General features: G+C 39.6%; 1 protein-coding gene across 6 annotated transcripts; it reads right to left on the bottom strand.

The window, feature by feature from the left end:
• Nucleotides 1–75: 75 nt before the first annotated feature.
• On the bottom strand, nucleotides 76–14,872 carry LOC107271292 (neogenin). 6 transcript variants are annotated; one of them, XR_001538581.2, is made up of 26 exons: nucleotides 14,556–14,872; nucleotides 9,184–9,352; nucleotides 8,951–9,090; nucleotides 8,698–8,865; nucleotides 8,479–8,601; nucleotides 8,234–8,396; nucleotides 8,016–8,143; nucleotides 7,790–7,949; nucleotides 7,579–7,694; nucleotides 6,808–7,370; nucleotides 6,600–6,728; nucleotides 6,316–6,522; nucleotides 5,953–6,244; nucleotides 5,714–5,872; nucleotides 5,402–5,607; nucleotides 5,014–5,329; nucleotides 4,711–4,905; nucleotides 4,511–4,549; nucleotides 4,251–4,380; nucleotides 3,922–4,154; nucleotides 3,674–3,778; nucleotides 3,342–3,556; nucleotides 3,039–3,252; nucleotides 2,826–2,965; nucleotides 2,566–2,729; nucleotides 76–2,001 (listed from the first exon to the last, which is right to left on the bottom strand). XR_001538581.2 is itself a non-coding variant. In XM_015747098.2 (25 exons), the coding sequence occupies exons 1-25, from the start codon at nucleotides 14,611–14,613 to the stop codon at nucleotides 2,631–2,633; spliced, it is 4,467 nt and encodes a 1,488-aa protein (XP_015602584.1). In that variant the 5' UTR covers nucleotides 14,614–14,872; the 3' UTR covers nucleotides 76–2,630. The 6 variants fall into 6 exon arrangements, 5 of the variants coding, with proteins under 5 accessions (XP_015602584.1, XP_015602586.1, XP_024944292.1 ...); XM_015747098.2 differs by having other exon boundaries at nucleotides 76–2,729; XM_015747100.2 differs by having other exon boundaries at nucleotides 76–2,729; nucleotides 6,808–7,130.
• Nucleotides 14,873–14,893: the final 21 nt, after the last annotated feature.

The following is a 14,893-nucleotide window of genomic DNA, read 5'->3' as shown; positions in this document are numbered from 1 at the left end:
TGTCTAGTTTCCTTGGAAATTCAAATTTACCACAGCATCCCCATAGGACATAGAATAAGCTGACGTGCTTCCTCCTTTCATTATACAAAGAACATAAGATCGTTTATTAGATAGATATATATGTATATATATATAATATTTATAATATATATCAAGTTTTACAAATATTATCACACACTTGTTATGAATGTTTTATCGTGGAGCGATGAAAGGGATTGATAATAGTCAAATTTGTTTTTTTACACAGAGAGAGAGAGAAAAAGGGAGTTTTCCTGTTTTTTTAAAGTCTGTCCGTAAATTTTGACTATGATGAGGAGGAAGGAGGGGGGCTGAATGGTATAAATGGACCTGGTCTCTTACACAATACCGTATATAAATATAGTAAACGTATTCCAATAGTGGCAACCATATATAAATAGCCCAGTGTAAATAGAACGGCGGTGTCTTGCTTACAATATATATATAACATAATAATTACAAATACTACGTGAAACTCGCCAAAGGTCGATCGCGCGAAACTAATTAACAGAATAAGAGAGAAAGCGACCGCGAGAAAAGATAAATGTAACAACGTGAACAAAATTTAATTCCAAATTAATAATAACGATGACGATCAAGTGAAATTTTATCAATCGGTTCTTATACATTTTGCATTTGTGTTTTTGCTTTTGTTAAAAATAAATTTAAAGAACCAGAATGACGAGAGCGAATCGTAAGGACGACGACGTTTTACGATCAATAAATAATAATAGCGATTGTATATAGATAAATATTTATATATATAATATGTTTATGTATAAACTAGGCTAATTATACTTTTGTGGTAAAATATTCCATATTAGGCCTCGAGGCGTAGGCCGCGCGTGCATATCGAATCGCTTTCTCGATGCCGTCGTTACGTATCTTATATTTATTATTAATTCTAATAATATTTATCTTGTATGTTATAACGCATACCTATTGTACAAGCTGTCTTTTCCCTAGTTTCTATCTTGTCTCGTGTCATCGTGTAATATCGAGCATCCTGATTCCCATTTTTATGATTTTCTTTTAGACTTCAAAAAAACAAAGTCAACGGTTCGAATTTCAGATCTTCTTTTTTACTTGCTTGATCCACGTTGAACATTTTGACTAAATGACGAGGCGTCGAGAAAAGAAGGAAAGTGCGTAAACATCAAATATATAAAATTGCCTCCTCGCTGTCTGTGAAAATTAGTGTTTCTGTGCATTCATACCCTGCGGCTAGATGTCTATCTTGGTATATTTATATATAAATCGACGGATATGTATCGATGAATATTGGCAGTTCGGTAAGGGGATAGATTGACCCGCATTAACGACGTAAGACGTCGCTATGCAAATACCTCAATCCCAAAATAAACGGTCAGAGTAATACTCAGAGAGTCGAAGTCCTGTTGTACAGATTTCTCTTTCTGTCTTCATTATACTTTTTGTATTGTTATTCGGATGATTTTTCTTCCTTCTTCCAAGGCGCATGCGCACTTTGCACATAAATAAACTATTCTTCCCAAGAATCGAAAAGGGGAATTCCCCGCGATAACTCGATAGTTTTACAAGAGAAAAAAATATATGTAATATACATATATAATATATATACATGTAAGTTCATTCCAGTGAGATCGTAATACTAATGCAACAACCTTAAACGGAGAGAAAAAGAGAGAGAGAGAGAAGTACGATTTTTTTTCTTTATCTCCTTTCCTTCAAATCTTCATAGGAATTTTGAATAAAGAAGCTGCCGCAATGATGTGTCATAGGGTAACCGCCGTTCACCAGTGGATCCTCAAACACTTTCGTCCAGTCCCGAAATGCTCTCGGGAGAACGAAAAAGAAATAAGAAAGAGGAAAAAAAAAGAGAAAAACAGTATAATTCTCTACCTTCAGTCAAGAATATCCTGAGAGCCTGTGGTTACTGGTTGTGCGAATCCTTTCTCTTTTTCTTTCAATCCTAAGCGTAAAATATGGCAGTCGTTCGCTTCCCTAGTTCAACAATTCAAAATATCCCTAACATTATATCAAATACGTATCGCGTATGTTATGTACAGGGGGTGGGGTTGGGGGATCTGGAATTTTTAAAAATGGCGAGACGACCAAAAGGACGGGCACCTCGCGTCACCGTGTAAAAAAGGACGTCGTTATTTTTTCGTTAAAAACACGATTTTTTAAAAAAGCCTAGCTAAAAATGTGTCCCGAATGTTTTGCACCTGAAAGCAGCTTTGCGATTGTTCGACAGCTATTCCAGGATACGCTGCATAGATATAATAGTTAATAATAATCTTATTATATATATATATATATATATATAAGGGAGAAAGGGACACGTTTTTCAGGCCGTTTTGTCGCACGACATTAATTCTAACTTAAAAAGCTTTCTTAATATAGCCGCCACGCGTATAGACTACTAACTACTAACGATTGGCAAGTATTTAACTCCTTGAGTTACGTTTCGCGTGCACTGTGTAATTAGTACCTTCCTTTGTATTAAGAAACTTTGAGGGCGTTTTTAATAATAATCGCACTGTCTTATTGAGAGTAATTTCTTGCCTCGTATCTCGCTCTCCCATGCTCTCAATCGGGATGGCACGTGCTTTCTATCTTAGGAACACAATCTAGCATTCGAATTCCGACGCTGTTATGGCATTCAGGTCCTTCATTAGTCCCTCTAGATTCGCCATCTCTTGGTTCAACTCCTCGGTGCTGTATGACGGCTAAAAGTGAGGATTCAAAAAGCGGAATATATCAGTGGAGTGATAATTCATTTAGATGAATAATTCATGTTTATTGTGTAATAAAAGGTTTATTACCTTCAATCGTTCCACCTCGTCGGGCGTGTGAGACGGATTTGAAACGGATGCCAGACGGTTCTTTGCCAACTGAGAACCGGAACTCGGTACTTTTTTGTACGGACTACCGGAAACCGTGGGTCTTACCGTGACCTGGGACACTGAAGAAATAAATATAGTACAAATTATTTATTTTACCTACAATTGTTTATTGGATTTTCAAGCGCGACGTACCACCGTGCTTTTGCTGCGCGGGTGTCGAGGGTGCTGACTGCGGAGGAGGTGCAGGAACACTGAAACTCTTCAGAGGATGGCCCTGCAGTCTTTTACCGGTACCACTAGGTTCTAGAACGGGTGTACTGGAAGTAACTTGACTTCCGCCACCGTAATGTCCAGGAGCGTACTGACCACCCTGCGTGTAGGGTTGTCCGCCAGCGCCGTAAGCCATCTACAGGAGCAAGGGTGAATTATTAACATTGAATAAATACGAGCGAGTAATTATAATACATAATATCGCATTATATATCATTATTGTACCTGATTCTGCAGAGGCTCGTACGTGCTGGGTACGTTGCAGGAATCCGGGCTAGATTCCGGCGTAGGCTCCAGGGTGACATGCGCACGGTTAAGACTGTACTGCGTAGCCAGACGTGGATACTGCGACGTCCTTACCGCAGGAACATCCCCACAGGAGCCGAGTATAGCAGGCTGGGATATGCTACTGTTCACGATAGGCGTAGCCGTGGCTATAGCTATAACAGATACAGCTCGTCCTGACCTATCTCAATACTCTGTAGTATACTATCAACATTATATCTATAAAATTAATTAGCAACAAGCAACCAATTAGCAATGTGTTCGTGACTTACGTTGATGTAACGGAGCACTGTCAACTGGAAGTGTAATGAGTTTAGGTTTATGGCTTCCACGACTGTGCTGTCTGCTTAGGGTCGAGCACTTCTCGTCACCGTTGCCTGATGTTTAAAGAAGGCGCAATAAAAGGTGAAAAATCAAAATCAAAGCGACAGACAACCAAAAGATGGTAATAGAAAAATACATTAAAATGCAACTCATAGTAAATAACTTAACACCTCTAGCATATTCGTTTATCGCTTACCCATATAACTAGGCACGTAGGTGCGCTTGTCCAGGGAACTGGAATTCACGTGTATATTTTCTTGACTGTATTCCTGATTGCCAGACCTGGGTAAGGTGTTACTCACGATACCGCTGGTCGAAGCCTCGCCATTTATCGAGGACTTCTCCAGGGCCTTCAGTTCCATCTGATCATGATGGATCCAAAGGTCTGGTGGTTTTATGTTTATTTTTTGATTAGACTCCTTCGTGTGCCTGAACATGAATCATGGGACGATAAACGGTCTGGGTACTTTTCACAAACTTTTTATAATGGATTATGCTAATGAAGAATGATTTCGCTGGTTTTACCCTTTTTTGCGATCTGGAGTGTCGGGAGTTCTGCGACAGCATACCACCACGACTACCACTGCTATACCAGTGATAAAAACGATAGAACATCCGACTATTATATATATTAAAAAGCCAGATAATCTTCCATCTGTAAGTTAGTATTATTTTTTTATTAATAATCTTCATTTAGCTCATTAATACAATTTTTCGTACTGGTGCTACTGTGCGATTAAGCATTGACTAGTAACAGATACAAAACGTTAAAAACAGTGTCTTACCTCGAGCATGCAACTCGTCATAGAAATCCATGCCATTACCTGACATAAAAATGAAAATGAAAATAAAAAATAGAACAACGAAACGTGTAACGGTTATTTGAGAGAGAAAGAGAAATAAAAATTGTTTTCTTTTACTAATACAATATGCTACTCAAGAACAACATTAATTATATTATTTCTTATATATCAGTTATACTTACTCGGTGGTGTAACAAAGTGCTCAATGGGACTATGAAGACCAACTCCTTTGGAATTCCTAGCTTGTATTTTGAAAGTGTAATTCGTGCTGGGCTGTAGACCTTTTAAAATAAATTCACAACGATCGCCAACTAGAGCCTTGGCCATCCAGCTGGAATCCGATTCTTTAGGCGTGGTCGTATATAGAATTACGTATCCTGTGGAACAATGATACGATAATTATCGATTTACCTCGCAAGATGGCAGGACAATTTATTCTTGTATCTATAATGAGCTTTTTAATACGAATGAACTTCTGTACTCACCTGTTATTAGGCCATTCGGTGACTTGGGTGGCTGCCAACGTATAATAACGGAATTTGGACGATCTTCGACACTTTGTATAACTGGTTTTTGAGGCGGACCTGGCGATGCTTCCAGAGTTTGATTCACGACGACCATACTCCAGGGTGATTCGCGATTTCCCTTTACTACTTTCACAGTAAACTCGTATTGCGTATACGCCTTGAGATCATTTATCATGCAATTGAGATCGGACGTATTATAATATTTATAACGAGGATTGCTACTGTGATGATTGCTGGTGTAACGCACCAAGTAGAATCTCTTGTCGGTAATGTACTGTGAGGGCAATTAAGAACTGAAGTTAGTTGGATAATATTTTATATGTCATTTTGGGGTAATTGTCATTACCTGACTTTTTGATAACGTCATATCCGTCCAGTACAGTACTACTGTTTTGTCGGACAAAACAATAGCCTTCAGACCCACTGGTGGAATTAATGGTGCGGATGATTCCGGTACCGAACGCTCTGTAGTTCTTACATTGGCGTAAACCGGAAGTCCTTCGCCAGCCTCGTTATTTGCTTTCAGAGATATTACATATTCTGACATTGGGTCTAAAAACAAACAAGCAATCAATAGAGAAAGAAGGTAACACAGCAAGTTATTCACAAACGATAAACCTTGTCAGTATTGTAAAATAGTAAAAATTAATGTACATACCTAGAGAGTCTATGAGGAAATAACGTTGCTTCCCGTCTAAAGTCTGAGTATGCCCATAAGGAAAGCCTTTTCCCCAGCTAAGAAGATAACCCCTAATTTTCACACTTTGATCCTTAGGCGGATTCCACCACACGGAAATGGAATCGGACATTGGCTTAGCTAGAAAGCATAATTGGCACAACATAAAAATTTTATCTACAATAAAATTGACTAAGTAGATTTAACAGGTATTTACTCACTTTTTATCATACTTGGTGCATCCGGTACTTTTGATTCGTCCAAGTCCTTTTCATAAGTCTCAATAGTCATCCATTCGGTCCAGGGTCCTGTCCCATTGACATTGAACGCACAGATTCTGACCTGATAGACGACACGTTTTTCAAGATCAGTCAATAAATAAAGACGCTGATTCCCTTCGGTAGTCACTGTATTTGGATGAAATCTCCGATCTTGGCGTCGGTATCGAATTTTATATCCCGTTATCACACCGTTCTGACCTTCCAGAGGTGGTTCCCATCGAATAACTATACTCTGAAAAGTAACCAAAAGAAAATGTATATCGAGAACAAGTATGACAGCCATGTTATAATATTTTGTCTTACCGTAGAGCTTGCTGCTTCCAGTGTGAAATTATGTGGAGGATGCGTAGGAGGTGCACTATGTGTTCTTACAGTTATCTCATTAGTCGATGCACCACGTCCATTCTCATTAATAGCCTGAACCCATATATTGTATTCAGTAAATGGTTGCAAATTTTTCAGCTCTATCGTAGTGCTAGCAGTTTCCACAGACTGCTCTTCGCTCTCACCCTACATTTAATTTGATAAAAAATATATTAATTTATTTATACACTTACTCTAATATTACTGTGTAGATATAATTGTACCTCTATGTAGGACACAATGTACTTGGATATCCTTCCAATAAGAGCCTGAGGCTCTTCCCATGTTAGGGCAATACTGTCACTTCCGGTAGCGTGTCCTTCCAAGTTAATAGGCGGATCTGGTACGATGGCCTTGAATTAAGGATACAATATAAATGAAGAAAGATATTACTGATATATAGGAAGAATAGTATGAGTGTTAAATATTTACAGCTTCGTGAGTAGTGACTTTTAATATGTCACTAGATAATCCTGCACCTCTGCTGTTGTGAGCGACAACCCGGAAATGATAAGTAACACTGGGTTGAAGTCCAGGTACCATAACCTCCAATTGTTTTTGGGTAACGTTGATAACTCGTTCACGCTGACTACCATCCTCCTTGTAGTAGACGTTGTAGGCAAGTATGTCGCCGTTACTGTTTTCAGGTTCCTGCCAATGAAGAGTGACGAATCGCGCAGAGACTATGAGGAGACTAAGGTTCCTTGGTGCCGAGGGTGCGGTACCCTCTATCGAATCCAGACTCTCGGTGTTGTCTAGAAAATGGGGTTTTGGATTGTAAAGGAAATTGGGATTACCGATCGATCCAAGATAATCAGCTGGATCATCGGATGGACTTATGGTCAGTGGAGGATTTGGTGTGAATGCAGACTGTGTGTGTCCAAGAAGTGTGCTAGGATGCTGCCAGGTGTTGTTATAAAGTTGACGGTGCAACAATAATCTCTTTTGTGGGGTTGATGATTTTGGTGTGGTAGTTTTGTGGGATAATGATTTTTCTATAGGATTGTTAGTTGATCATGCATTGAGATAGTTACGGAAGGAAAAAAAAGAAAATAAAAAAAGAATAAGAAATTATAAAATAATAACTAAATCATAATACAGAATAACAATGTTAGGAGTATTTTTTAAAAGCGAAGAAAAAATAAATCTGTAAAGTACATCATCTAAAAATCCATTATTCTCCAGTAATATAAGTTTTCTTACTCGGTTGGTTTATTGTCAATCGTGCTGAAGCTTGGACGCTGCCTGCTGAATTTACTCCGATACATTGAAAAATTCCAGCATCTATTGGGAGAAGACCATTGATCCTCAGATTGTACCTAGGATTTACCAAATATTTACGTGCTCCTTATAAAATTAATTGTTTATCAAGTTTTGTGCTACTTCACAATTCAACAAGAACAATAATGCCTACCCATTAACCAGCTGCCAATAGGCGCTCAAGGTGATACGTTCACCATTTTTCAGCCAAGTCACTTTTGGTTCTGGCTTACCATAAATCTCACATTCGAATTCCAAATCCTGATTCTCATTAGCTAATTTGTCTTCTGGTTTTCTTAGAAATCTTGGTGGTACTGAAATAATTAAAAGGCTTGTAACGTAATTTTAAAATACTTTGAGTATTCTAGATAATATCTTACCCTGAACGTTCACTTCGGCAACCGCGTCCTGAGTGTCTACGTCGTTCTCAGCTCTGCATTGATAAGATCCATGGTCCATTTCTTGGATATCAGATATCATGAGACTTGATGCTGCGATCCTGTGATACCTATAGAATATAAATCATGCGTATCAGTTCCAAAAAACTTAAATCACGTCAAAATTTCATTTCAATAAGTCACGTTTCAGGTTGGGTTACCTGGAGTCAAGTTGAGCCAGATCAACAGCAACTCCATCCTTGAGCCAAAGAATCGTCGGTCTGGGATTCCCATTAGCTGCGCACTCCAGGGTCACAGTAGAACCTTCCACGGCCGCCTGCTGCGAAGGTTTGGCAATGAATACTGGAGCGGTAGTACCTTGGTCTGCAATTAATAATTAATGATTTCTCGGATGTCTGTAGTAGCAATTCACCATTTTCACATAACATTTTTATTTTTAACCTACCAATATCACTAGGTAGTAATGCGAGTTGCGCTTTGTTGCTGAGTCTAAATTGTCCGAACCCACTGGCATTGCACCTGTAGGACCCAACATCTTGGGGCTGAACTTCGTCAATCTCCAGTGCGCCTAATTAGATCAAGGACATTTTATAATACATAAGACACCCAAGAATCTTGAGAGATAGATCATAAAAGATTAGAAGGACTGCAATATATTCTTTACCTGATGGTAAAACAGTCATACGAGTCTCATCCAGTAACAATGGATGCTCATCTTTGAGCCATTGAATAACAACAGAACTAGAAGTGGATGGAACTGCACAGCTCAGATAAGCAATTTGTCCAGGATAGACCATAGTATCTTGAGGTTCCTTTTCAAATCCCGGCAAGCCTATTGAGAATAAATTATTGAAAAACTATTATTAGGCATCTGTGACAGCCAACAATTTGATAATCAAATAAAAAGAAATACTAACTGGCAAGTATTATACTGGCTGGCCGGGACAATATAGCTCCAAAAGGATCAACACTAGCTAAACACCTATAGTTGCCAATCAATTCCGGATTCCCTGGATAGACACTACTAATATAAAGAGACCCATTTGCTAGCTGCGACCTGCAATAAAGAAAAACCAAAGATATAATAAAAGTTTTTATTGTTGACCACATTCGGATTGAAAGAATAAAAATTCAATTCAATCAAACACACCTATAACTGTCTCCAATAAAGTTAATCGGTTGACCATCATCAGTGCGCCAGTGAATAGTAGGCTGTCCATAGATACTCTTCGCATTGCAATCAAGACGTGCTGCACCACCCTGTTCGACAATGACATCCTGAGGCTCAACGGTGAAGTGTAAACCACCAGCAGCATCAACTGAACAGTAATAGAATAAACAATAAGAAACCTACAGACATCACACTCAGAGAACCCATTGTTATTATATAAATCAAATAACTGCACTCCGCATTCATCCATTTTCAAAGATTCACAAATCAAACCAGAAAGGCCACCGATCCAACAATAATGTCTAGAGCCAACAGATGTTGAAGTAAGTACAACAATCAAGAAACAGTATAATTCATAGTCGGGCAATATTGTCAATTACTCTGGCACCCCAGTAACTTTCTGGCATCAGCAGATGGTTGCAGGTGCAATAAACTTGACTCTTGCCAATTCACTGCCAAACAATATAGCCCCATAGAATTAGCACAAGATGAAATGAAGTGTAGAAACCGACCCACGTACATTACATTAACATGTTGCACATACATCAAGTATGTCATCGTACACCCACGTATGGCTGCTATACACAGAAACCATCCCCTACAGAATGTTAGGGTGTGTGTGTGTGGGGGAGGGGGAGGGTTAACGATCAAGCAGAGACCTAGCCTGACCCAGCGGACGGGCTATAAGCTATCAAATTTCGAGGCTGCGTACCATGACCCATTCGGAACACACGTGTGGGTGCAAGGGGCCAGAAAGGGTCCGTAGAAAGGAGGAGGAAACAAAAAGGGCGGCAAACAAAGGGCCAGCCAACCCCAAGGACAAATCCAATAGCATCCCCCGAGGCAGTGAACCATCCCTTAAGCCTCTGAAGTGAGAGGGGGGAGGGAGAGGGAGAAAAACAGGAACAATGGCGTAGGATCACATCCAATGGAATCCATGACGATTCAGTTCTATTGCTCTTCTCTCTATGTGCATTCTTTCGGCCTGTGGTAAGCGCTAGGATCTTTTGAATTATGTCTGAATGCATATAATTCCATATTCCATTTGATATATAACAAACGTTCACTGAGTTTGGCTACGGACGGTAATACTTTCTTCAATCTCTGCAATACGGTTAACACCACTGGACACTGGCTGAACCGTTAAGATAGATCATCGTATCAAATAACGAGTATAATCAAGTAGGGCGTCACTTCAAGGAAGTACATAACTCGATAGTTAAACATGATTAACCAGTCTCATCGCGCGATGTAACAATAAAAGGATTTATTATACAAATTTATACTACGAACGGAGTTTCCAACGTGCGAGGATAAATTAATACGAGGTTAATGCATTAATGCTCTCTTTGTTCCTGAACACTGTATGTAGCCGGGTGATCCTAGTAGGGGAATAGAGAAAAAATATAGAAACAAGAGGAAAAAGAGTTATTCCCTAGAACAAGATGCGTTTTTCCCTCGAGTGAAGTTTCGCGCCTCGTTGCCTGTAGCAGACAGTTCGGCGCGTTGAATAAGAATGAGGATAAGATTGCGTGAAAGACAAAGAGAGAGACAGTGTGTTGCCGGCAGAGCTTGTGAATAAGAGTATTAAAAAAAATAGAAAAGAAACAATAGACATGGAGAATTCGTCGCTCGTTGAAGCGAGATTCAAAATAAAATAAACGTGCAACCGTTTGATTTACGGTACCCAGCATCAACCTACCGCACGGCATACCGAAATAGACCACATAGAGACTATTACGCCGTATGCACCGTGTAAATATACCACGGTAACACAACTACCGTGAATACATATATACGTATCTATAGTCTTAGCTTGGCATTTATCGGGTGTTCACAAACGTTCCCAGCCGTGCGACAACGATCACAGTACTTGCCAGGTAGAGAAAAAGAAAAAAAAAGAAATAGTTTAAACTCGAAACTGTGGCGATTGCCTACGTTACCGACGCAGGGTCGATAAAACAGACAAAGCCTAAAAAGGAAACGAATCAAGTGAAACAGGAAAGAAATAAAGATCAGTGACCTAATAACGTATTAACTTCACCTAGACATAAGAAGAAAATGGAAAAAAAAATTCGTGACTGGTTACATGTTTTCCGCATTAAATCACCAGGAGCCCATGCTCGTGACGATCCCGGGATACGTTTTACCTGGATCTACGTGACTCTACATGGGGCTGGGTGATCGCGGCGTCGAGGGAGAATGCTAAAAAGTGTGGTAAAAGTGGTCGACACGTGACGAACAGAGCGTGAAGGCAAAAGGAGGTAGGGCCCCAAGAGTCTAGTCTACGGGGTGTCCCCATAAATACCGATAAACGTCTAGTAAGCTTGACAAACTGAGGGTGGAACTCCAATATCCCATCGGCAAGGGACAATTAATCGTACCGGGATAAATTTCTTACGGCGTTCTAAGGATACGAGTCACAAAGAAGAACGTAGGAAACAGTAAAACTCCGAAGGACATACGACTAAACTAGAAACTAGAATTCTAGAAGAAGAGTATCCTGATATTCATCTGTAACGAATCGACGAAGAAAGATTTTCATTTTGTTCTAATGAATTTCGACGTCGTCCTGAAATCCACGACAAGATAAAGTGGCATCCACGTACGTCGGATACGCGAGCATTGAATTCGACTGGTAGTAGACACTAACCAGGGTAGGGAAGGTGCGTAAACTACAGCGTGGGCGATAAAACCGGTAAAGTTACAGCTTACGAAATACTGTCCAGCTCTAGTCTGATATATCCATAGACATATTTTCTATAGGGTATTAAGAAACTTCTTTTTTTCTTCTTAAGAAACCAACAAACTTCTCGTATCCAAAGTGAATCCCCAGATAGAACTTTTTACGGAAATGAAAAGTGACTTAATAAAAAAAGGTCTTCCCAGGTTTCTCAGCGTCTAGAAACGAAATTATCCAAAGAGATTGCTCAGTAAGCCTGCAACATATAAGGGAAACGCACCGTTGAAGTGAGATCGATCCGTGTCGACGCCGACGTCGTCCTGTGATACGTTTTTCGCGGGTAAGCTCGCCCCACGATAACGTAACTGTCTTTAATGAATCTTTAATGGAAACGATGAGTTCGCGCATGCTATACATACGTTAACGTCCTTCTCTATACAATAGCAAGGATGTAACTATAGATACAGAAGCCAGTGTATATCGTTTAGTAATGGAGTATATTGTTCAGGGTTGCATTGAAGACAGGACAAAGTAGTCCTCTCCCCATCTATGCCATCCACTGAATTCCATCAATTTATTACTGCTTTATCGAGGGCACTGGACTGTCTGCTGTTTATTGAAAGACAGAGGGATGCTGGATGACAGAGGCTGAACGTACGTTAACGTTGTAGTGTACAAAATTGAAGTAGAAGAATGAAGGAGGAGTCATTGACAAAATTTTAGGGCGTATATGAAAGTAAGACCAATTGTATGTGCACCCTGAGTCACCCACTCAGAGAGATTCTATTCGCTACCCTCTCTGTGGAACTGCAGGCTCACCAGCCCTCTCTTGCTCTCTGTCTCGTCACTGACTACCCGGTAACTCCTCTCTCTCTGCATCAATAACAGCCAACCGATGTGCAGAGGCTCTCAATTCCAGTATCGCCTACGAGGTACGCCCCTCTATCATTGGCCTGTTTTTTCTTCTATCTGGGGTTGGACCACTCATTATTTTTCCTTTAGGCAGTTGATGTTCCTGTGAGATATAAGTATAGTGGGACTCGAGATTGCAGCTCATGTTATTGGGTTTTTGACACTATGGGAGACACTGAAGGAGATGGATGCGTTTTTCATATGAAGAGTTTTTCAGTAGAAGAGTTCCTGGCGGGAGGACGGAGAGGGGAAGGCTCCTCGAATTACCAACCGGTAATTTTCTATGGATTCACTCTTATGTTCTCTCTCTTCCTTTTATGTTTCATTTTTTGTTTTTAATTACACTTTCAAGTGTATCCGGTATCTCGTATCAGCCTGATGTAAACGTATAAACAGCACTGGCCTCTGTGTTAATAAGAAGAACACTGACTGTATGTGTGCTGGGGAAACTTTTTTGTGACGGTTGCATATCACGATGAGTCGAGAGTCTCAATATTGTTCAATTTGCACAAGAGGAAACGTCGAAGATAGTTGCGTGGCGATCAGCGAGGACGAGGAGTATGCTCTGGAAAGGAAGTAGGATATTTGCACAACATTCCATTGTAGATTGTCTCATTGTGCTCTGATGACTGATCAGACAAATGTGGAATAGATACTTCAAGTAACTTTTTTTACAATTAACTATATTTTCCCTTTAAGATTATACATGGAAATTAGCTATGTATTTCTGACAAGTTGCAAAAAAAGATCATTCAAGAGCAGGGTCGCTGACCCTGAGAAGCAGCTATTGATAAGATCTTATCTGACCAATAGCTAATTAACAAAGATCATAGAGGTCATTCATGTATTTCCAAGTGAGGCCAAGGATCCCAGATTATTGGTATAACTGGTAACTGATGCTAATTACAGTTACGCAGGATCTATATCTATATACATATGGATAGTCTATCCATATTGGATCTATACATGTATATATATCCCGTGAAGTAATTCCTATTTAATCCTATCGATTTCAAATGGTACAAGGTGATACCAAGAGAGATAAGATAGGCTTGTTTATATAGACCTAATGAAACCTCTATATAAAATTTTTCATAGAAATCAAAAGCTGTAGTTTATTATACATCTAGAACATGGGAGCCAGTACCTACCTAGATCCAATCATAACCATTATCCCTGTCAAAGAAATATGATTTATGATAGATTTCAAAGCGTGAAATATAAATTCAATTATTACAAATTAACCAAGAGCAGGGGTATAGCTGCAGGTATAGAAAGGCAATGGTAAGCAGTAACAAAGAATCTCTGGATCGATAAACTGGCAACTCATTAAATCTCTGAGCTTGTACTTAGTGCAAGTAATTAATCCAGAGTAATGAAAAATTAAAAAGAATAAAAGAAACTGCTTAGGCAGCAACAATATTTCCAAGGGCTTATTCAGAAGTGTATGGACAATATGCCTTAGTAGATTTAGAACATACACCAGTAACTGGAATCTATGAGCCTGTAGGGATGAGAGATGAAAAGAGATAAAGACGAAAAAAAGAATAAGAGAACTATAAGAGCAAAAAGATAAAAGAGACGCTAGTACCCTTCCGTCGTGGTCAGAAATTATCCCCGTGAGCATATAGCACCTGTGACTTAAAGGACCGATCTTAACTATAAATAACAGGAAACTCAAGAGTGTGTGACTGAACGATAATAGCAGGGTGATTAAATAATCAGGGTAAAGGATTTTTGTCCTGTCGGGACTTACCGGGCCTCTGGACCAATGTCAACAAAGCGAATGGAAGTAGAAGAACGCGCGGCTCCATTGGACCAAGCGGGTGTCACAAGGCGGATTCCTGTTTTGGAATTAGATGCACTTAAGACTTAACCAGATCACTGGCTTAACACTTATCAATTGATTATCACGTCACTATTCACCATCGTGCACTACGCACTGTAAATGAACTCGCTAACGTCATTTTTTTAGGCACTTCACTTGCGACAACGCGCTATACTTTAACATGGCTAACCGACGAGTAAACACCTCCGCATTGTATGGATTCGCTACGCGCACTAGTATTCGAGCATCGAGCTGCTCCAAACTGG

The sequence above is a fragment of the Cephus cinctus genome, unplaced genomic scaffold (genome assembly GCF_000341935.2).
Source record: "Cephus cinctus unplaced genomic scaffold, Ccin1 Ccin1_scaffold0935, whole genome shotgun sequence".
Taxonomy (NCBI): domain Eukaryota; kingdom Metazoa; phylum Arthropoda; class Insecta; order Hymenoptera; family Cephidae; genus Cephus; species Cephus cinctus.
Note: the sequence above shows the minus strand (reverse complement) of the source record. Positions and strands in the feature narration are given on the sequence as shown.